This window comes from Artemia sp. Qi Xiang Cuo, chromosome 15, assembly GCF_049724085.1.
Source record: "Artemia sp. Qi Xiang Cuo chromosome 15, ASM4972408v1, whole genome shotgun sequence".
Taxonomy (NCBI): Eukaryota; Metazoa; Arthropoda; class Branchiopoda; order Anostraca; family Artemiidae; genus Artemia; species Artemia sp. Qi Xiang Cuo.
The window spans coordinates 30,705,700-30,725,926 of NC_142808.1; the positions used below are offsets into that span (position 1 = coordinate 30,705,700).

The 20,227-nt window shown below is 35.4% G+C and overlaps 1 protein-coding gene across 3 annotated transcripts in view; it reads left to right on the forward strand.

Annotated features, from left to right (window-relative positions):
* LOC148943543 (uncharacterized) overlaps nucleotides 1-20,227 on the forward strand; it is an 80,238-nt gene that overhangs the window by 26,591 nt on the left and 33,420 nt on the right. For all 3 annotated transcript variants that reach the window (XM_089101518.1, XM_089101519.1, XM_089101517.1), the window contains exon 2: nucleotides 9,179-9,295. In XM_089101518.1, the coding sequence (XP_088957644.1) occupies nucleotides 9,179-9,295 (117 nt within the window). The remainder of the gene's footprint in view (nucleotides 1-9,178; nucleotides 9,296-20,227) is intronic.

Here is a 20,227-nt window from a genome sequence, read left to right on the forward strand (position 1 = left end):
TCGCTAGGAAAGTTTGGGGAAAGGTAAACCTATTGTTTGGAATGGTTCTTTGTGTCTTTGGGAGGCCAAGTCATTTCCAAAATCTATCTTAACATGACGGCTTGAGTAGAGTGAGATAAAATTTCATTAAAGAACTTTTTTTTTTTAATCAAGTAAAATAATAATAATTAATATTGTTATGCTTAGAACAAAAATGAACAAAAATTTTATAATGAAATATTGTTTTTTACTAAATTATTATTTTATAATGTAATCATTCTAATTTTTGTTCTGTAGAGCAGTAGTCTACTTTACTCAAGCCTAGGAAGGGAAAGGGTGAAAAAGTTAGTCTCTTGCTAATCGAAGATTTTTCTAATTGGGGGTATATATTTCAATCAACTTATAACATTTGGACAAGAAGGTACGCTGATTCACACCTTCTTCTTCCGATCCTTAGTTAATAGCCATATTTAGAGTGCGAAAACCGCCTTATATACCAGCTTTGGAACACCTCATAACTACCTAACGTAAAATTACCTGTCTGATGGGTATATTTGATCTTTTATTTATTGCGATTATAAGACGTGAATCAAAATTCTTTCTTATATTTGTGCGGCAGTTAAGGTTTTTTTTTCTTGGCGTGCTAGATGGTGGTATACGACTATCAATCAAGAAGGAATAATGGCCTTCCATAATATACTAGTATTATCAAATAGCTCGTGAAAGTAAATAATGGCCCGTAGCCTACCAATGGGCCTAGTCAAAATTATTTGATAACAATTTATTCATCAAAATAATTTTTGTTAAATATGTAATATGTAAAATTCTTTAAAGTTCTAATATGTAAAAGTTATAAAATTCAGTCAGTGTAAAGTTGTTTGTCAGCTGTTACTAGTACAACAAAATAGAGGGAAAGAACCATGAAGAGGAAAAAAGAAGAAAAAGCCTCAAAAAGTATCGTGGGGATAATGACACCATCACATGTACCATGTTCGATACCCTGGGGAGGATAGATTTAAGCCTCTACAGGCAAAAAGGTGTAATTTTGTATTTTTCCCGAGAAACATGGTTACGAGCAAAGTTTTTTTTTCGGGGGTGGAGCTATCGAGTTAGTGGTCAGTGGAATATAAGAAATGGTTTATTTGGACAGAAAGAGAAGCTCTAGAGTCCTTATTAAGTTGAAAAAGAGATTGCGCCACAGTAAAATGAAAATTTCTGGCTTTTTGGTCACAAAACGAAAGTTTTGGATCCAAGAGAGCAAACCTACGATTCAGTGAAAATTATTACACTGCCAGATGATTGAAGGCAACTGAAAAGCTCCACTTTTATTTCTAAATATTTTTAATGTAAAGTAGAAGATGGCATTCGTGCTCAAGAGAAGATGGCTCACCTGCACAAAAGAGGGAGATTGCCCAATAAAAACACTATTTGCCGGAAGAACATCATTTAAAAAGTGCGAAAATGTCTAAAATCTATTTTTCAATTTCAGGCCACTCTTTTATAAATATTATAAGGGGTAAAGCTTTTCGAAGATGAACTTTATGATTCATGAGGCTTTGTTGTACAGAAATTGAACCTGAACGTAAACAGCGTGGATGGGGGGCTGGAAGCCCCCTAGATTCAAATGAGACCTAGATAGGACAGTTTGTGATAATAAATCATACAGGTTATTGACAATAAACTGTCAGTAAGGAATGACTATTTCCACTAGAAACCAAAAATCTGAAAAACAAAAATTGTCATGGTAATATAGGTGATATACATAAATTTGTAAAACTAAATATAATATAAATATAAATTTAACAAAAAATCAAAACAAACAAGCTATTAGCATAGACAATTTCCATTAATTCAAAATAGGGGTTACTTTTTTAACCCCCTGAGCGTGAGGAAAACTAATCTTGCGATTTTGAGGAAAATTTGATGTACAATTCAACGTATCTGAAAGCTCGTCTTTTTCTCGAAAGCGACGGCCAATGATAAGTTTTTTCGAGGGGTGGTCAAATATAACTAGATGTCGTAGAGTATTAGAAGGAGGCTCTTTCCCACGAAAATTCGAAGTTCTAGTGCCTTTTTTAAGTAAAAAAGTTTCCACACCACAGCAAAATGCTAATCCGACACTTGATCATACAAAACCACAATTTTGTTCTGATTAAGGCTAAAGTTGTTATGTGGCAAAAATTACGAGAGAGTTAATTGGCTTAGAACTGCCGAAAGGCTATATAAATAGCTTCCCTATGGTATAAGCCATACTGGCACACATTCATCCCTAAACATAAATTGAACTGCTAATGCAGACGGTTGACTTAGTCCAAGTAATGCTCACGCGGTATTGCATAGTTTTCCACCAAACCCTAGTGGGGGGGGAGGTGATTCAGTGGATTTTGTGTCTGTTTGTGAGAGGGGGACCAAGGCCTGAAAAGTATTCATTTTCCGGCCGAAATTTTATAACTTGATATGAGAGGTACTTCAAGTAGATGTTGCGGAGGGATGTAACTGCTGACTTTGGAGTTCCCTTCATTTAGAGGAAAATGTTTCGACTATGTGAATCATATGGCTGCTAGGCGGGTGACACATCCCCTCTTATTATGGAAACAGAGACATTTAACTGGAAAACTTAGTATTTAAAATCCAGTACCAAAATTGAATAAGACCAAGTCACAAGATATACATGATCCCGATGTTATGTGACCGAAATCGAATCTTTCACTTCAAAAGTGCTCCTCATAGATTTTCTCATGGTAAGGGGGGATGGCTTCAAAATTTAATTTTAGGGGGGAAGAATTTCAAAAAGAACATTTTGATTTTTTTTTTCTCCTAATATTACACCTTTCCCCTGTGGGTACCCTCGTGTAACTCTTGTTTTTTTTTTGTTTTTTTTGTAAGCTCATTAATTAGCTGCAAGGCCAATTTGCAATTACATATAAGAAAACTTTCCAATATGCTAAAAAACAAACAGAGCCAAGTGGATTTCATTTAGTGAGTAATTTTGAAAATAAATAATATATTTTCGGGGTCTTTCATTAAACGTTGCAATATCTTAGCCAATAAAAGAATCAGACCATAACTTATGGATGTAAAGAAAGACCTTGAGTTTCAAAATGCAAAATATGAGCTTAGTCCGCTTTAAGTGAACCCTTGCCTTATTACTTTTGAACGCGATGGTAGTAATGCAGAAATAGTAATTATAATAGTAAATTATAGTATAATAGAAAAATAGTAATTATATGCCAATTGATCTCGTCAGTTCAGAAAAAAACTATTCAAGAAATATGCTAAACTCCGTCGCAAGACAACTTAGTAGATTAAGAAATAATCTCTGACATTGGATATCAACTTGAAAAATTTTGTCACGATTTGTTTTATCCCTCTATCTTTTCCTTGGCGCCTTGTTCTTAAGGGATTCACATAGTTGCTTCACGTTTATAGCATAGCCCTTTTACAAGATATTCAATGAGTCACAACAAATTAAGAATTTTTTTAATAAATAAAATTCGTAGATTTTCAGACGCATTTGTTTTTAGCAAATCCTAAATTCTATTGGTACTAAATACTACGGATTATCATTAATGTTCCTCTGACTACAATTGCCACGTAACATCTTTTCAACTGTCGTGGCCGAGATTCATTTACGTTTACTTTAAGTTTTAATGTCAGCCCTTATTTTCTTTAATGTTCTATTAACCAGATTTGTCAGCTTAAGAATAGGAAATGAGCTCGAAATTCCTTCTATCCGTTAAGCAATGAAAGCTCTGGTTTTACATTATTGCATGACAATCAACTCACATTGCCGAATCACAAAGTAAACATTTGAACTCCCAAGTTTAGACGCAGCATTTAAGGAAAAATCCATTTTGCGTCACTGTTTACTTACTTGACAACATACTTATGCTAAATAAACTATTCAGCTCTTTGTCTATTTGAAGCCTAACTGCAATGTCAACTTAAAATACCCTGTTTTCAGACAATGGGTGTTTGGGTATGCACCTTTATCAATGATTGTTATAAATCAGTCTTCATTCAAGTTATTTCCTAAGTGTTTTTAGCACTATTGCTCAAGTTCAGACACGGCAAAACACTAGTCACCTTCTATATTTACCCCTCATGCTTTCCCTAGGCAATGTAAGGCTACGATTGCCCTTGTATCCACTACACCGCTTGTAATCTCTGAGATAATCCTTAAAAACCCAACTTAAATACTTTTCGTAGCATTTGAATTTACAGTGTTGGTTTTGGTCCTCATTAGCGAGCCTGCAGAGTATGGAGACTCGGTTTCGTCGTTTCTGACGTCAGAGGATATTTGCCTATCAATGAAAGAAACGATCACTCTTTGTTGATCACCAAAATCTTTTGCTGTCAGTAAAAGCGAAATCGACTGTCACAAATATTATATAGTTTATTATTTTATGTTATTATTAAAAAATTAAGAACTTTCATTTTACTTTGTCTTTTCAAGTATTTTATTATTTTTGTTTTATTTACTTACTAGTGTTTGTTTTAATTACTTGTTTCTACAGTCTTATCTTACAGTCTTAATTCGAATTACTTATTTCACCCATCATACTAATCCAAATACCCCTAACCAGTAAGTAGCTGACATTCTTCTTTTCTTAAGGGCTCGGCACACGTAGCTGATTTCGGGAACCGATTTCAGCATCAGTGGACAAACGATAGCGGTAAGAAAAAATTGTTGAAAGAAAAATTTATTGCGCGAAATTTTCAAAACAAAGAATCATGGACACAAATAGTCAACTGGAGTTTAATAATAGTTGCATGATTGATCTCAGCTTAGTTCTCAGCTCAGTAGCGAGGTCTTTCACCACAGACCTCTCTAGCTGACTATTTATTTGTATCCCTGTTTCGTTTTTTTTTTTTTTTCTTTTTTTTTCTTTTTTTTTACCTTGGTGAAAATCGGCTGTGATTTTGTAAATCGGTGCCAAAAACTAGTAAAATTTTTAAGCTCAAATCGACGCCAATTTCTTTTAAAATCGGCGCTGATTTGGAAATTAGTTCCCGAAATCAGCTATGTGTGCCCAGCCCTTTAAGATCAGTTTTCTTTCTCGGATCCTGTTTTTATGTTTGTTGCTTAAAGGGAGGTTTAAATAATTTTATTCTATGCATCTATCCCAGTTACTTTCAACATATCATCGCTGTTACGCCAAAGATCCTATCTGATATTTTCAAACTTTTGAAATAATTGCCAAGAACCGTTTACTGACCTGCATTTACAGGGAGTGATAAGCAGGGCAAAGTATTTTCAATCCTTTTTGATCCTCCTAATCTATATTATCTTTTTAATCCTCCCTTTGAGACCAGCTTAAGAAACACTTTCGTCAATTAACTTCGACGTGTCGAAATGTCAGATTTGACCTTTCAGTGAAACAGTCACGATAAGGGTTGCCATAGGGTGAAAAAAATCACTAGATTCTTAAAAAAAATTCACTAAATCAGAACATAAATCACTAGATTACTGAATAGAAATCACTAGAATTATAATAATCTTTATCATTGTAATTAATTGTTTTGTTTCTTTACCATGTCCGATACAGGCGTACCTCAAGGAAGGGGTAAAATTGCCCCCCCCTAGATGTAGAATAATGCCTTTAATCTGAAGTTTTGTTTTTTCTCAAGCGAAAATTACCCTTGAAATTTTGAAAAACGCCTCTTTGCATCTCTATGCAGAGAATAGAACAAAATCTTTACTTCCTCCCTATATTTTCCAGAATTGGTACCATTGGCTGATGCTGAAAATTGGTTATCAGTGATCTAATCGAAATAATTGCTTTTTCTTTTTCTTTTTTTCCTTGTTGATTCAAAACCCCAGTTTTTGTCCCAAAAAAATATAGAAACGATTTTCTTTTTACTCTAGTTGAGCTAGTATAATTACTGGGACACCAGCGACAATTTGAAAATGACCTTTTTATATTTTCATGGAAAAAAATTGTCCCACCCTTCACAAATTTGGATAAGCATCCGTCTTATTGCTTCATTAATAAAAAATTAAATAAAAAAAACAAGTTTTTTCAACTGAAAGTTAGGAGCAACATCAAAACTAAAACGAACAGAAATTGTTACATATGAAGGGGGTTCGCCCCCCTCGCCAATACCTCACTCTTTACGCTAAAGTTCGAGTTTTGTTATAATTCTTTAAGAATGACCTCTGAATGACAAAGGCCGTTTAACTAGAATAAATAGCTCTTTTGAAAGTAGTAAAAATTACTTTAGCGTAAAGAGTGGTGTATTGAGTAGGGGGCGAACCCCCTCGTATACGTAATAATTTCTGATCGTTTAAAGTTTTAATGTTGCTTCTTACTTTCAGGTGAAAAAGCATGTTTTTTTAATTTCTGATCATTTTTTTAAATATTGATGGGAAATCCGGCTCCCCTTCATAGAAAATTCTCTTCTCCCATGAAATATTCCTCCATGGAAAGATCCTCTCGCGTAAACCCCTCACCCGATTCCCCCCGCCAGAAAAATCCCTTCTGAAAAAGTCTGTATACTTCCCAATAACCAATACTATATGTAAACAATGGGCAAAGTTCGTAGCTTGAAGCCCTTTCCCCGGGGAGTGTGGGGGATTAAGTCACCCTCAAAGACATTTTTGACTATGCTGAACAAAATGGTTATCTCAAAATTTTGATCGATGACTTTGGAAAAAATAAGCGTTGGAGGGGGTCTAGTTGCCCTCCAATTTTTTTGGTCACTCAAAAAGGGCACTAGAACTTTTAATTTTCGTTCGAATGAGCCTTCTCGCGATATTCTAGGACCACTAGATCGATACGACCACCCCCGGAAAATAAAATACAAATAAACACGCATACATGATCTTTCTTCTGACAAAAAATACAAAATTCCACATTTTTGCAGATAATAGCTTGAAACCTCTATAAAAGAGTTCTCTGATTCGCTGAATGTGATGGTGTGATTTTCATTAAGATTTTATTACTTTTAGGGTGTATTTCCTCCTTTTTCGAAAATAAAGCAAATTTTCTCAGGCTCGTAACTTTTGACGGGTAAGACTAAAGTAGATGAAACTTACATATTTTAAGTCAGCATAAAAATATGATTTTTTTTTATGTATCTATTGAGCCGGGTCGGTCCTTACCTACAGTTCGTTACCACGTACTGTTTGAAAAGTGGTACTTGTTAATTATACGGAACACACCCAAGAAGTAAAGTTATGTTAATCCCTATGAAATATGCCAAAATAAGATGAAAATATAATACTTAAGTTTATATAATAATATAATTTGGGCTATATATTTGCACATTAGGGGGTGTGGGGATAAAGTAATCTAACTTAACCTAACCCCTTCCCTCCCCCTCCTAATATACATATATCCCAAGTTATACAAGTCCAATGCATTCTGTCACCCGTTATTTGTCTTTTTTACTGTGAAACTGGTTGTCATAGATCGTACATTATCCTTAGCATACTTTCATCGCCAGACCTATCCTCAGGGGCTGCGTGGGCCGTGTTAAATCTAAAGGTGTTATTTTGGAACCTTTCAACTATGCTAAACAAAATGGCTATCTCAAGCTTTTGATCGAACAATTTTTGGAGAAAAAAGGGAGGTGGGAGAGGGGCTAGTACCCGTTTGATCTTTTTGTTCAAATAAGAGAGAAACCAGAAAGTTTAATTTCCGTTTAAATGAGCCCTCTCTCGATGTTCTAGGACCGTTGGTTCGATACGATCGCCCGGGGAAAAAAATTAACACGCATCTGCAATTTTTCTTCTGGCAAATAATACAAAATTTAATACTTTTGCACATAGGGGCTTGAAACTTCTACAGTAGGATTCTCTGATACGCCGACTTCAATGGTTTGATTGTAATTAAATTCTTTTACTTTTAGTGGGTGTTTCCTCCCTATTTCGTGAATCAGGCAAATTTCGCAGTTTCTGAGCATTTTATGGATAAAACTAAGGTTAATGAATCTTATATATTTGGAATCAACATAATAAGCCGATGATATATCGATTGATATCAAAATTCTGTTTCTAGAATTTCGGTTACTATTGTCGCTCCATTCTTATAGTTCGTTACCACAAACTGTTTGATATTTTAGCACATAAATTTAAAAACTAAAATTTAATAAAACATAAATTTAAATTTAAGAATAGGACGTTAACTTCGCTTATTACGTGTTTCAATTACAAATAAGAGAATTTAGAGAATTATTGGAGTACAATTATATATTAAAAGTAAAGATTAAAACCATTAGACAATTTCCAGAGTAGATACCCCCCTTACTACCAACCGGCTTCAATCTTCAAACTACAATCGATTTAGTCTATCTAGTTATATTACAAATCCTAGTATAAAAAATACTAAGTCATATTTCCATTTTTAGCGATTTCTTTTTTCAATCAAAAATAATATTTCGTCTATATCTACCTACCTTCTTTCGTCAGTTAATTCGTTCCCGTTCTATTTACAGATGTATATGGTGAATTCACTTCTATCATTTACTCTTTTTCAAAGGTTTTAACAGGAGAAAACTGGAATATATTAGGAACAATAGTGAGTAACTATTTTGCGTTTTTTTTTATTAATTAGCTTCTTGTATGATTTATTCGATTGAATAATGAATGTACGCGCTATATTGTGAAAAATCAATAGATTTGGGATAAAAATCACTAGTTTTAGAAAAAAATCTCTATAAATCACTAGCTAGAAGAAAATCACTAGGCAACATAAAAAATCACTAGAAATAGTGATAAATCGCTAGTAGTGGCAACCCTGGTCACGATATATACAAGTACTACTTTGGACATTTAGTAACCTAGCAGGGCGTATATGAAAATTGCTAGCGGTAAGTGGAACTCATTCATATTTATAAAATGTGAATCATTAGTTAAACATAACACTGTTTTATAATTATTGTCAACAAGGAGCCAATTTCGTCCTTTTTTTCGTTCAACATGTTCTGTTCTGTTTTATCCATTTTTTCTGAACTGCCAGGAATTCTAAAACTCAGCAGAAAATGTTGTCAAGGAGGCATCAAAAGGAGCAATGTGTTAATGGTAGGGGTAGGGGTTGTATTTAATATGAAACCCTTCAAGTGAGAAATTATGTTTCTGTAAAATGTTAATTTTTTTATTACACAAGAAATCTCAGACTTAGAGACGGGAAAATTGTTAAAAAAGAAAAAAAACAGCGCCATATAGCTTGTTCTCTAACTATACTTTAATTTCCAGGGCCGCTGTGGATGGATACCCAAGTTTGTCAATCTTGAAATCGGAATATTTATTGGCGCCTCTTGTCTTCGATACTTAGATTTGCAATATATAAGCACCAGGATCGATTCCGAAAAGGTACAATAGTAACTTCTTAAACTGGAATCTAACAGTTCGTGGATAACGAACTGCAAGTAAGGAGCGACCCGGCTCAACTGGGACCGAAACTCTAAAAAACGGAATTTTGATACCAATAGATACATCAAAAAGATCGAATTTTTATGTTGATTTCAAATATATAAGTTTCATCAACTTTAGTTTTACCCATCAAAAGTTAAGAGCCTCAAAACATTTGCCTTATTTTTGAAAGGGGGGAGACACCACCTAAAAGTAAAATAATCTTAATGAAAATCAGACCATCAGATTCAGCGTATCAGAAAACCCTATTGTAGAGGTTCAAGCTCCTATCTGCAAAAATGTGGAATTTTGCATTTTTTGCCAGAAGAAAGATCACGGATGCGTGTTTTTTTTTCAAGGGTGATCGTATCGATCCAGTTGTCCTAGAATATCGCACGAGGGCTCATTCGAATGGAAAATAAAAGTTCTAATACCCTTCATAAGTGACCAAAAAAATTGGAGGGCAACTAGGCCCCCTCACACGCTCATTTTTCCCCAAAGACACCCGATCCAAATTTTGAGACAGCTATTTTGTTCAGCATAGTCGAAAATTTAATAACTATGTCTTTGAGGATGACTTAATCTCCCACGGTCCCCGGGGAAAGGGCTGCAAGCTATGGTTACTGGGAAGTATACAGACGTTTTCAGGAGGGATTTTTTTTGGTAGAGAGGGGGGAGTAGAGGGAGGATGTTACGTGGGAGGATCTTTCCATGGAGGATGTTTTCGTGGGGGAAGGGACTTTTCTATGAAGGGGGCACCTGATTTCCCAGCATTACTTAAAAGACGATCAGAAATTAAACAAAAAAAAACAAGTTTTTTCAATTGAAAGTAAGAAGCAACATTAAAACTTAAACGAACAGAAATTATTACGTAGATGAGGGGGTTCGCCCCCAAGTCATTACCTCGCTTTTTACTCTAAAGTTTGTTTTGGTACTTTCAAAAGAGCTATCTATTCTAATTAAACGGTCTTTGTTATTCAGGGCCATTCTTAAAGAATTGGAACAAAATTCGAATTTTAGCGTAAAGAGCGGGGTATTGATTAGGGGGTGAACCCCCTCATATACATAATAATTTCTGTTCATTTTAAGTTTTAATGTTGCTCCTTACTTTCAGTTGAAACAAATTTTTTTTCTATTTAGAAAAAGTCTAAATAGAAAAGACTTGAAACTGTACCTTCGATTGAATGTAAGTTCTGTATTTACAACTCAAAAACTAATAGTGAAAAATACCTCTTGAAATATGAAAAAAATAATAAAGAAATATTATTACTATTTTTTTTATAGCTTTTGCATGTTCTTTTAGAGATCGTGGATTAATTTTCACATTTGAAGCTTGCTTAAAAAACAAAAAAAAAACAAAAAAAACAAAAAAAAACAACAAACATTTCTATGCACTACAATCTGAGTCTTATTAGAACGATTTAGGGAAAAAAAATCAACAAATGAAATTTTTCAAAGAAAAGTAAGGAAAATAATTTTGGATTTAATAAAGTTATAAAAGAGAAGACGTTTAAAATACATTTTGTCTGTTGCCTATTGGTCAATTGATCATTCTGCTCATCATTCCCCGAAAGTTCCAACTTAATACCCTAATCTGTTTCTGAGATACGCCCTTTTGACAATCTACACAATCATAGTTGGTCTTTATTTCGTCCAATACTCCCCCCTCAACATTCCCTAAAATCTTCTTCTTAATACTCTTAGGCTTTTTGGACCCCAAAGACAAAAAAATCACCCCCATCCTTTTCCCAATAACAAACAGTGTACGTAAACAATGACTGAAGTGCATAATATACAGGTCTTGTCCCAAGAGCCAATGGGGGGGGGGGGGTTGTCATCCCCAGAGGCACAGTTATTGGACCTTTCAATTATGCTGAACAAAAACGATATCTCAAAATTTTTATCGGATGGGTTTTGGTGAATAAGAAGCGTTGGGGGTTGCTTGCTTCCGAAGTTTTTACGACAACTCCCTCGAAGCGAAGTGCCTTGGTGCTGAGAGAGAGAAAAAAATGCATAGAACCAACTGCACTCGTCATTAGAAAAGAACTCAGCCAGACAATAAAAGGTGATAATATTATATTCTAACAGGCACTAATATTTTCGGACTTTTTATGCGTGCAAGACTGAGTGATAAACCTAAAAATTAATTTAATATTAGCCGCCTATTCCAGATATCTTCTCATTTCCGCAAACCCCCAAAAGGGTCTCAGCCATAGATTAATGAAAATAAGGATGAATTCTTGCGAAATTCGACTATTCTAGTATAATTTATTGCATTTTATTAGTTTCTATTTTTAACACATCTTTGGAGGCGGTAATACAATCTTTGGATCACAGTATATAAATTATAGGATATCACAGTATATAAACTATATCTTTATACTGTGCTTTGGATGTGGTATTACCTTTTTTGGCTTTGTGTCGTCGTGAGCCTCTAGTACATAATAATCATATTCAATAGTAAAATAGAAATTAAAAGATATGTCAAAAAGTAATATTCAGTTCTTCTAATCGTCATAAAGTATGTTTAAAAGATATGTCATCATATTTTCTATGAACTTTCATCAATGTGTCCGTACTGCCTATATAGTAGACCGGTCTCTCGATTTTCTATACAAAAATTTTCATTCAGGTCCTTGGTACATATGATGCCTGATCCGTGTAATAAATATTTAAGAATAGAAAATGCGCTACTTTTTAAACAGGATCTGGATATTCTTGAAGATCGATCTGAATGGATGGTGTGGCAATGAGAGGGGGGAACACCCCTCTTGGTCTACCTATATTTTAAAAATACCTTTGGGGGTATTTTCATTTAAAATGCATCTTTTTTTATATTTTCATTGAAAATAACGACAAATTTGTTCCCTTAGATTAAAAATAAATACATTTTGATTCCCCTCCCCCTCTCAAATTGTGTGGATTAACGCTGCTATTCCGTGGATTAAGAAACAACATAGTCAAGTAATATTGCTTACCGGAAAAGCATCCCACTGACATATAGAGCATATTGACGATAGTTCCCCACAATGATCTCTGTTTGCCATCTTATTTTTCTCGTCATTTTTATTCTATCTATCAAATCTTTAGCTACCTAGAATGGCAATTACCAAGATTGTGGTTAGTTTATTTCTATAGTTAGGCAATAACTTTAAAAACCTAACCACAACGACTTTTTTCACACCGTGACATTAACCAAGGTGATACGTCTAAATTGTAAATTATTATGGAGCCCTATGGTGTGAAATTTATTAAAATGAGGTTTTTGATTGTGACTCACTCATTGAAGGCTTGGGAGTATATCTATACAGTTATACGGGTAATTATAAAATATGCTGTTTTTTGTTCTGTTTTCGTTTTCCGGTGACAAGACTGAGAATTAACAGAACTCATAGTGCAGTTCGAGTTGGCCTGTCTTGTTTATTAAATTAAAAAAACACGTATTTTCAACTGCAAGTAAGGAACAACATTAAAACACAAAACGAATAGTAATTATTCTGTATATAAAAGCATGGGGGTCCATAAGCTGAATTCCAGGGGGGGGGGGCAAACCTCGTCTAATTGGCACTTTTAATGCTATATAATAGGAATCTCAGAAAAAAATATAAAAATAAGGCAGCATCATTCAGCCAGGGGGGGCGGACACCCCCCTGCACCCCCTTATGGGCGCTCATGTATAAAAGGGTTCCCCCTCCTCAATACCTTGCTCTTCACGCTAAGATTTTTAGCATTTTAAAAAAGCTTCCTATTCCAATCAAACGGCTCTTGTGTTTCAGGAGTCGTTCTTAAAAAATTGAGACAAACAGTCAAACTTAAGTGTAAAGAGCAAGGTATTGAGAAGAAAGGCAACCCCTTCATATACGGAGTATTTTCTGTTCGTTTTGAGTTTTAATGATGCTCCTTAGTTTCAGTTAAAAAACTTGTTTTTTCTGTCTAATTTGTGATCGTTTTTCAAATAATGCCGGTAAATCTGACTCACCCTCCTTGAAAAATTTCCTCCCCTCAGGGGAAAATCCTATGTGGAAAGTTCCTCCCACGTAAAATACTTCAACCCCGTAAAATTCCCTCTGGAAAATTCCATCCTAGCTGAAAATACCCCCCCCCCCCCCCGTAAGATTTCTTCTAGAAAATTCAGCCTACTCGTTTTTCCAATCACTCCGGAAATCTCCCCTCCGAGGAAATTATCACCACTTAACAAATCTCACCAGTGTGAAATTTCACCTGGAAAGTTAACCCCCGGAAATTCCCCTCCACACGGAAAATCATCCCCACGGAAACCCATCCTAAGCACAAAATACCCTCCCCCGAAAAATGCCTCTATACTTCCCAATAAAAAATACTGTACGCAAACAATGGGCCAATTTCAGAACTTAATAAAGACCTATCCCCAGGGTTGGGGGGGGGGTGTCATGTTATCTTCAAAGACGTAGTTTTCGGACTTTTAACTATGCTGAACAAAATGGTTATCTCAAAATTTTGATCGGACGAATTGGGGGGGAAAAGGGGCGTGGGAGGCGGGCTTGTTGCCCTCCAATCTTTTTGGTCACTTAAAAAGGACACTAGATATTTCAGTTTTCGTTCATATTTCAATTTCAGCTTTTCGTTCTCCCGATCTTCTAGGACTACGGTTCAATACGATCACTCTGAAAAAAAAAAGATATTATATAAAAAAGATCACTACGCATCCGTGATCTTTCTTCTGGCAAAAAACACAAAATTCCAAATTTTTGCAGATAGGAGCTAGAAACCTATACAGCAGAGTTCTTTGATACTCTGATTCTGATGGTTTGATTTTGATTAAGATTCTTTGACTTTTAAGGGATGTTCTCCCCTTTTTTAAAAATCAGACATATTTTCTCAGGCTTTTAGCGTTTCATAGGTAGCACTAAGCTTAGTGAATCTTATATACTTGGAATCAGCATAATAATTCAATTATCTTTATATATTTATTGAAATCAAAATTCGTTTTTTAGAGTTTCGGTTACTATTGAGTCGTGTCGCCCCTTACAAAAGCTCCTTGTTACCATCAACGTGTTACAGACAAGTTTGTTACCACGAACTGTTTGATTAAAAACCTTTGCCCAAGACCAACAATTCAAGTTGGCGTGGATCATTAAAAAGAGTGTCTGTAGATATCTCATTTGTGGAAAGTGAAACACATTAAGGATAAAACCCAATTTTTGGGCATTTTGTTTTTATTCTACCTAAGACTGAAACAAACCCAGAAAGTAAGGCGTAACAAAAAAACTTAAACGAACAGAAATTATTCCGCATTTGAGGGAGGCCGCCCCCTCCCTAATCCCGCTCTCTTACCACTAAAGCTGCTTAGTAGGTTAAAAGGCTTATTATCCTTTGTGTTTCAGGAGTCGTTCTCAAATAATAAGGACAGAAGTTTAACTTTAGCTTAAAGAGCGAGGGGCTGATGAGGTGGTAGCCCCTCTCGTATACGGAATAATTTCTGTTCGTTTCGAGTATCAGTATTGCACCTTATTTTCAGTTAAAAAAACTTGTTTTTTTTTACTTAATTTCTGATCGTTTTTCAAATAATGCTGCGAAATCCGGGAAAAATTGCCCCTTCCCTACGGAAAATTCCTCCCCCGGAAAATTCCCCCATAAAACCTTTCCTGAAAATTCCCCCCAAACAACGCCCGCCGCGCTGAAATTTCCCCCGAGGAGATTTCCCGCGGACAATTCCCCCAGAAAATCTCCTAACTTTCATTAGAGAAAACTTTCTTTTTTTTCTGATCATTTTCCAATCATGCCGACTCTTCCCCCCTTCGTGGAAAATTATTTTCCCGAAAAATCCCCCTTTCCAATAGAAAGTTCCTCCCGTGGAAACTTCCCCTAAGGAGGGCCCCCCATGGAAAAATCCCCAGATAAATCCCTCTCCGCTGAAAATTATTCTTTCCGTATGTAAAATTGACTGGCCATAGAGAATGTAAGTAAAACAAGAATTCAGTATGAATTCTGGTAATTAACCTATTAACCCCCCCCCCCTCCCGTGTAAAATTTGCCTTTGAAAATTAACCTCCGCTCGGAAACTTTCCTCCCCACGACAAATTCTTCCTTTGGAACCCCTCTCCCCGTAGAAAATTCCCCCGAAAAATATCCATAAATTTCCCAATAATAAATACTATATTTAAACAATGGCTAAATTGTATAACTTACAGCCGTTTCTCCAGGGACTGTGAGGGGTTATATCATCCCCAGAAGCACAGTTATTGGAGCTTTCAACTATTTTGAATAAAATGTTTATACCAACATTTGGATCGGATGTCTTTGAGGAAAAAAGGGGCATGGAAGGGGGGCTAGTAGTTCTTCAATTTCTTTTTGTTACTTAAAAAGGGCACTAGAACTTTTAGTTTCCGTTGTAATGAGCCCTCCCAATCTTCTTGGATCACTGGCTTGATGCGATCACCCCTGGTGGAACAAAAACTAATAAGCACGCATCCGTGATGTTTCTTCTGGCAAAAAATGCAAAATCCCACATTTTTGTAGATAGAAGCTTGAAACTTCTACAGTAGAGTTCTTTGACATGGTGAACTTGACGGTGTGATTTTAATTTACAATTATGTAGATGGCTGTACAGAAAATTTAGTAAATCGAAAAAAAGAGGAAAGACTACAGGTTTTAGGGTTTTATTCTTGAACTAATATTTAAAATTGAACCAGGTTATATTTTTAAGGTAAAACCAGCAAATAATTAGGACTCTGTTTCAGAAATAATATCAGCTGACCAGGTGTGCACGCCTGATTTTTTTCGATTTAATAGCAAAAGAAACTAGTTGGTGTAAGAAATTTCCAGAAAACCGATAAAACTTAGGATTGGGGATGGGGCATGTTAAGTTGTATAACATATTGTCATCCAATTAAAATCTCTAAATGGATTTTTTTTTACATTTTGGAGATGTAAGTTCTTCTTCCAGCTGTTCTGTGAATCACGGAAATTTAGGAGGGGGGAAAGTATATTTCTCGACATACAGGAGGGTGGCAATTTTTTTCAGTTTTCTTATTGAAATTTCTAAGAAAAGCCATTTTTCGATGAAGATGCTAAAAAAAGATTTCCGATTTTCTTAGGGGGGGGGGGCAATACAAAAAACCTATGCTGGTATATTCCTCTCCTCCACAGTTGACACCACTTATTTGACTTAAATGTAGGAATATGTACCGAAAATCATTTCAAGGGGCACTGAAAAGTATTTAGTCGGATACGGCCCTCATGTTGGGAGGTTTTTAGTCTAAAAAAAGGCAAATTATGTAGAAAAAATCTATTCTTTTTACTGCGGTTTTTCTAATATTTTTCTTTCTTTCTTTTATAATCTTTATTCTTTCCTTTTTCTTCAGATTCGAGTTTTAATCTTTTTAGGTACTTTTTAAAAGCGCTCGCTTGACTTATTGGGGGTGTTTCCCGCCTTTTCGAAAATCCAGCAAATTTTCTCAGGCTCGTACCCTTTCATGGGTAAAATTAAACTTGAAATTTTGTATATGTTTAGGGTCAGTATAAAAAGCCAATTCATTGATGTATTAATTGTACAGTTTGTTACCACGAACTGTTTGATGCCCAATTTAATTTTTGGAGAAAATTTTATGAGATAGATTCCCCTTGTCAATTTTCCTTGCTGATTATATTTTTGGGGGAATATTTTTTTTTTAGGATATGGTAGAAATTTCCCAAGATTAGAAAAAAAGTTTTCAGTATCTCTAGCTCAAATGAAACCTGATGTAATCTCATGAAGACAAATTATTCAACTATATAGTATATTTTTGGTATTATTTTTTTATGTCTGAAAAAAAAGATGTTCTTGCGAAATATACAATCATTTTAATTTTGCTTTTCTATGTATTTTGAAAAGATGGTTAAATATATTTCTGAAGTTTGGCATTAAAGCTTTAAGCTGGGTCACGTTAAAGTTAAAGCTTTGAGCTTTAAAAAGTCTGTTAAAGGTTTCAGTTGGGTCGTGTCCCAAAGTGATCTTGGGAGTTGGAGGGCATATGTTTATCATTGTTCCAAGAAAGGTTCTTTTTTTCTCAAAACACGCAAATTCTTTTTTTCTCAAAACACACGCAAATTCACTAATCACAGAAGAAACTATTGGTTGGTTAGTTTATAGTGGCTATCACAATGTAACCCTACTCAGACTAGATGGAAGCACTTGCATTGTTTTGAAGCAGGACACGATAAATGGTGAATGGTGTAATCGCTTTCCGTACATCAACAAAGTCTAAGTAAGAAGATCATAGGAAGTAACTGCTAAATGAAAAAGATAATCCTTGTCGGCCAGCCGTCTAGGGCCAAAATAAAAGGAGGTCGTCCCTGAATGGGTTGGGAGGATGTCGTAAGGAAAGATTTAAGGGAAATCGAACTTCTTGGGAAACTTTGAATAGACAGGGATGGAGGAGGAGTATCCGTAGCTGTGTTGGCCTCAGGTGGCTCGGTGATGCAGTGAGTTGTTAGTAGCAGCACTAAGTAATTCAATAGCACTAGTATCGTAGAATGTGGCGTCTCGAAAATAATCATTTTTAATGACTTTACTCTTAAGAAGTGAAAACATTTGCCTGTGTCACGTCTATTTATGAATATGCTTTCGCTTTTCTTCACTTCTTCAAATCTTGTCACGGCAATCCTTATTTTTTATCCGTTAGTTGGGTCAGACTTTGTTAACTGACTGTCATTAATTCCGTATGACAATGCAGTATGGCAGGTTTTGATTATAAATTGGATGAATTTTTCCTTCTCGTGTCTCAAACAATTCGATTAACTGTAGATTAGTAAACTGGTTGCAAATAGGCGGTTGTGATAGCTCCCAAGACGGTAGGAACGTATCCTGCAAACAAAGTATAATCACCTACGGAACGTAGGTGATTATACTTTGCCTACAAAGAAGGCTGCTAGTGTGAAAACTAATCTGACATGAATCCTATCTTTAATTAGTTTAAGAGTTTCATTAGCAGCGATAACTGCAACCTAGTAGCGAATGGAGTTCAGCCCAAAGTAACCTAAAATTTACAAATTCTTTTTGAAAGTACAGTCAAATGATAAAAAATTACCATTTGAAGCTGATTCAGGAATGGGAACTACGATTTCGATTAATGATGGTATTATATAAAAAAGCGCTTCAACTGAAAGTAAGGAGCAAACATTAAGACTTAAAAAGAACAGAAATTATTCCGTATATAAGGAGGGCTGCCCCCTCCTCAATGCCCCGCTCTTCATGCTAAGTTTTTGGCATTTTGAAGAAAGATTTGATTCTGATTATACGTCCCCTGTGTTTCAGAAAGCATTATTAAAGTGTTGGGACAAAAAGTCAAAGTTTAGTTTCAAAAGTGGGGAATTGAGGAGAGGGCAGTCCACCTCACACACGGAATAATCTTTAATTTCATTTGAAAAAAATATTTTTTGTTTAATTTCTACGATTTTTGGTTTTATTTCAATAAAATTTTTTTAAAGTAATGCCGGGAAATCTGCCTCCCCTTCCATGAAAAATTGTCCCCCCCAGCACAAGTTTTTCCAATGAAAGTTCCTCATGCGTAAAATCCTACCCCTCCTAACAATTCCATCTTCACTGAAAATTACCCCACCCCAAAAAATTTCTTGCGAACGATTCCATCTGAGAAATTATGCTTAGCTTACTTTCATCTGAAAAAAAAAGTGTGTTTTATTTAATTTCTGATCAATTTTCAAATTATGCGGAGGTTTCCCTTCAGGGAAAGTTTTCCCCTGCGGAGAAAACCCCCAACCGAGCTTATCCCGTGGAAAATTCCACATGGAGAATTTCTGGAAAGTTCACCTGTCGGAAACTTCCTTCCCCACGGAGAATTCCCCCCGTGGAAAATCCCTTCCCCCGAAAACTGTCTGTGTAATTCCCAATAACAAGTACTTATGTAAACAATGGGCAAATTTCATAACTTTCAGTCCTTTCCCCAGAGGGTAGGGGGGGGTATGTCGTACCCCCCTAGGGATGGGTATTTCAACTATGCTGAACAGCTATGTTATCTCAAAATTTTTATCGGACGACTCTGGGGAAAAAGGGGCCGTTGGAGAGGGGCTTATTGTCCTCCAATCTTTTGATCTCTCAAAAAGGGCACTAGAACTATTAGTTTTCGTCCAATTAAGCCCTCTCCCATCTTCTAGAACCATTGGTTCGATACGGTCACCCCTGGAAAAAACTACACCAAACACACGGATAAACTAATACGCATTCGTGTTTTTTTTTCTAGCAAAAAATGCAAAATCCCACAGTTTTGCAGATGGGACCTTGAACCCTTTACAATAGGTATCTCTGAGACGCTTAATCTGTTGGTGAGATGTTCTTTAAGATTCTTCAGATTTTTAGGGATGTTTCCCCTTTTTCGAAAATTAGGCAAATTTTCTCAGGCTCGAGGCTTTTGATGGGTAACATTAAACTTAATGAATCTTATATGTTTGAAACCAGAATAAAAAGTCGATTTTTGGTGCATCTATCATTATAAAAACTACATTTTGATTATTATTGGGCCGAGCCAAGCCTTACTTACAGTTCGTTACCACAAACTGTTTGAAAAATTTATTACATACACAAATTTATAGGAATTTCGAAAGATACCCTGAAAACCCTCAAAAATGGTTTTGGATCGAGATGAAAACTGTGTCATTGAAATCGCTTCTGTCAAAATCCTCTAATAGAAAGCTTATAAATCTTACCTTAAACAGCAACGAACGTGACATTTTTGCATTCTGCTCTTTTTTTTCTTGTTTTTTTTTTTCGTTTTCAAACAGTTCGTGGTAACGAACTGTAAGTAAGGAGCGACCCGGCTCAATGGTAACCGAAACTCTAAAAAACGGGATTTTGATACCAATAGATACATCAAAAGAATCACATTTTAATTCTGATTTCAAATATATAAGTTTCATTAA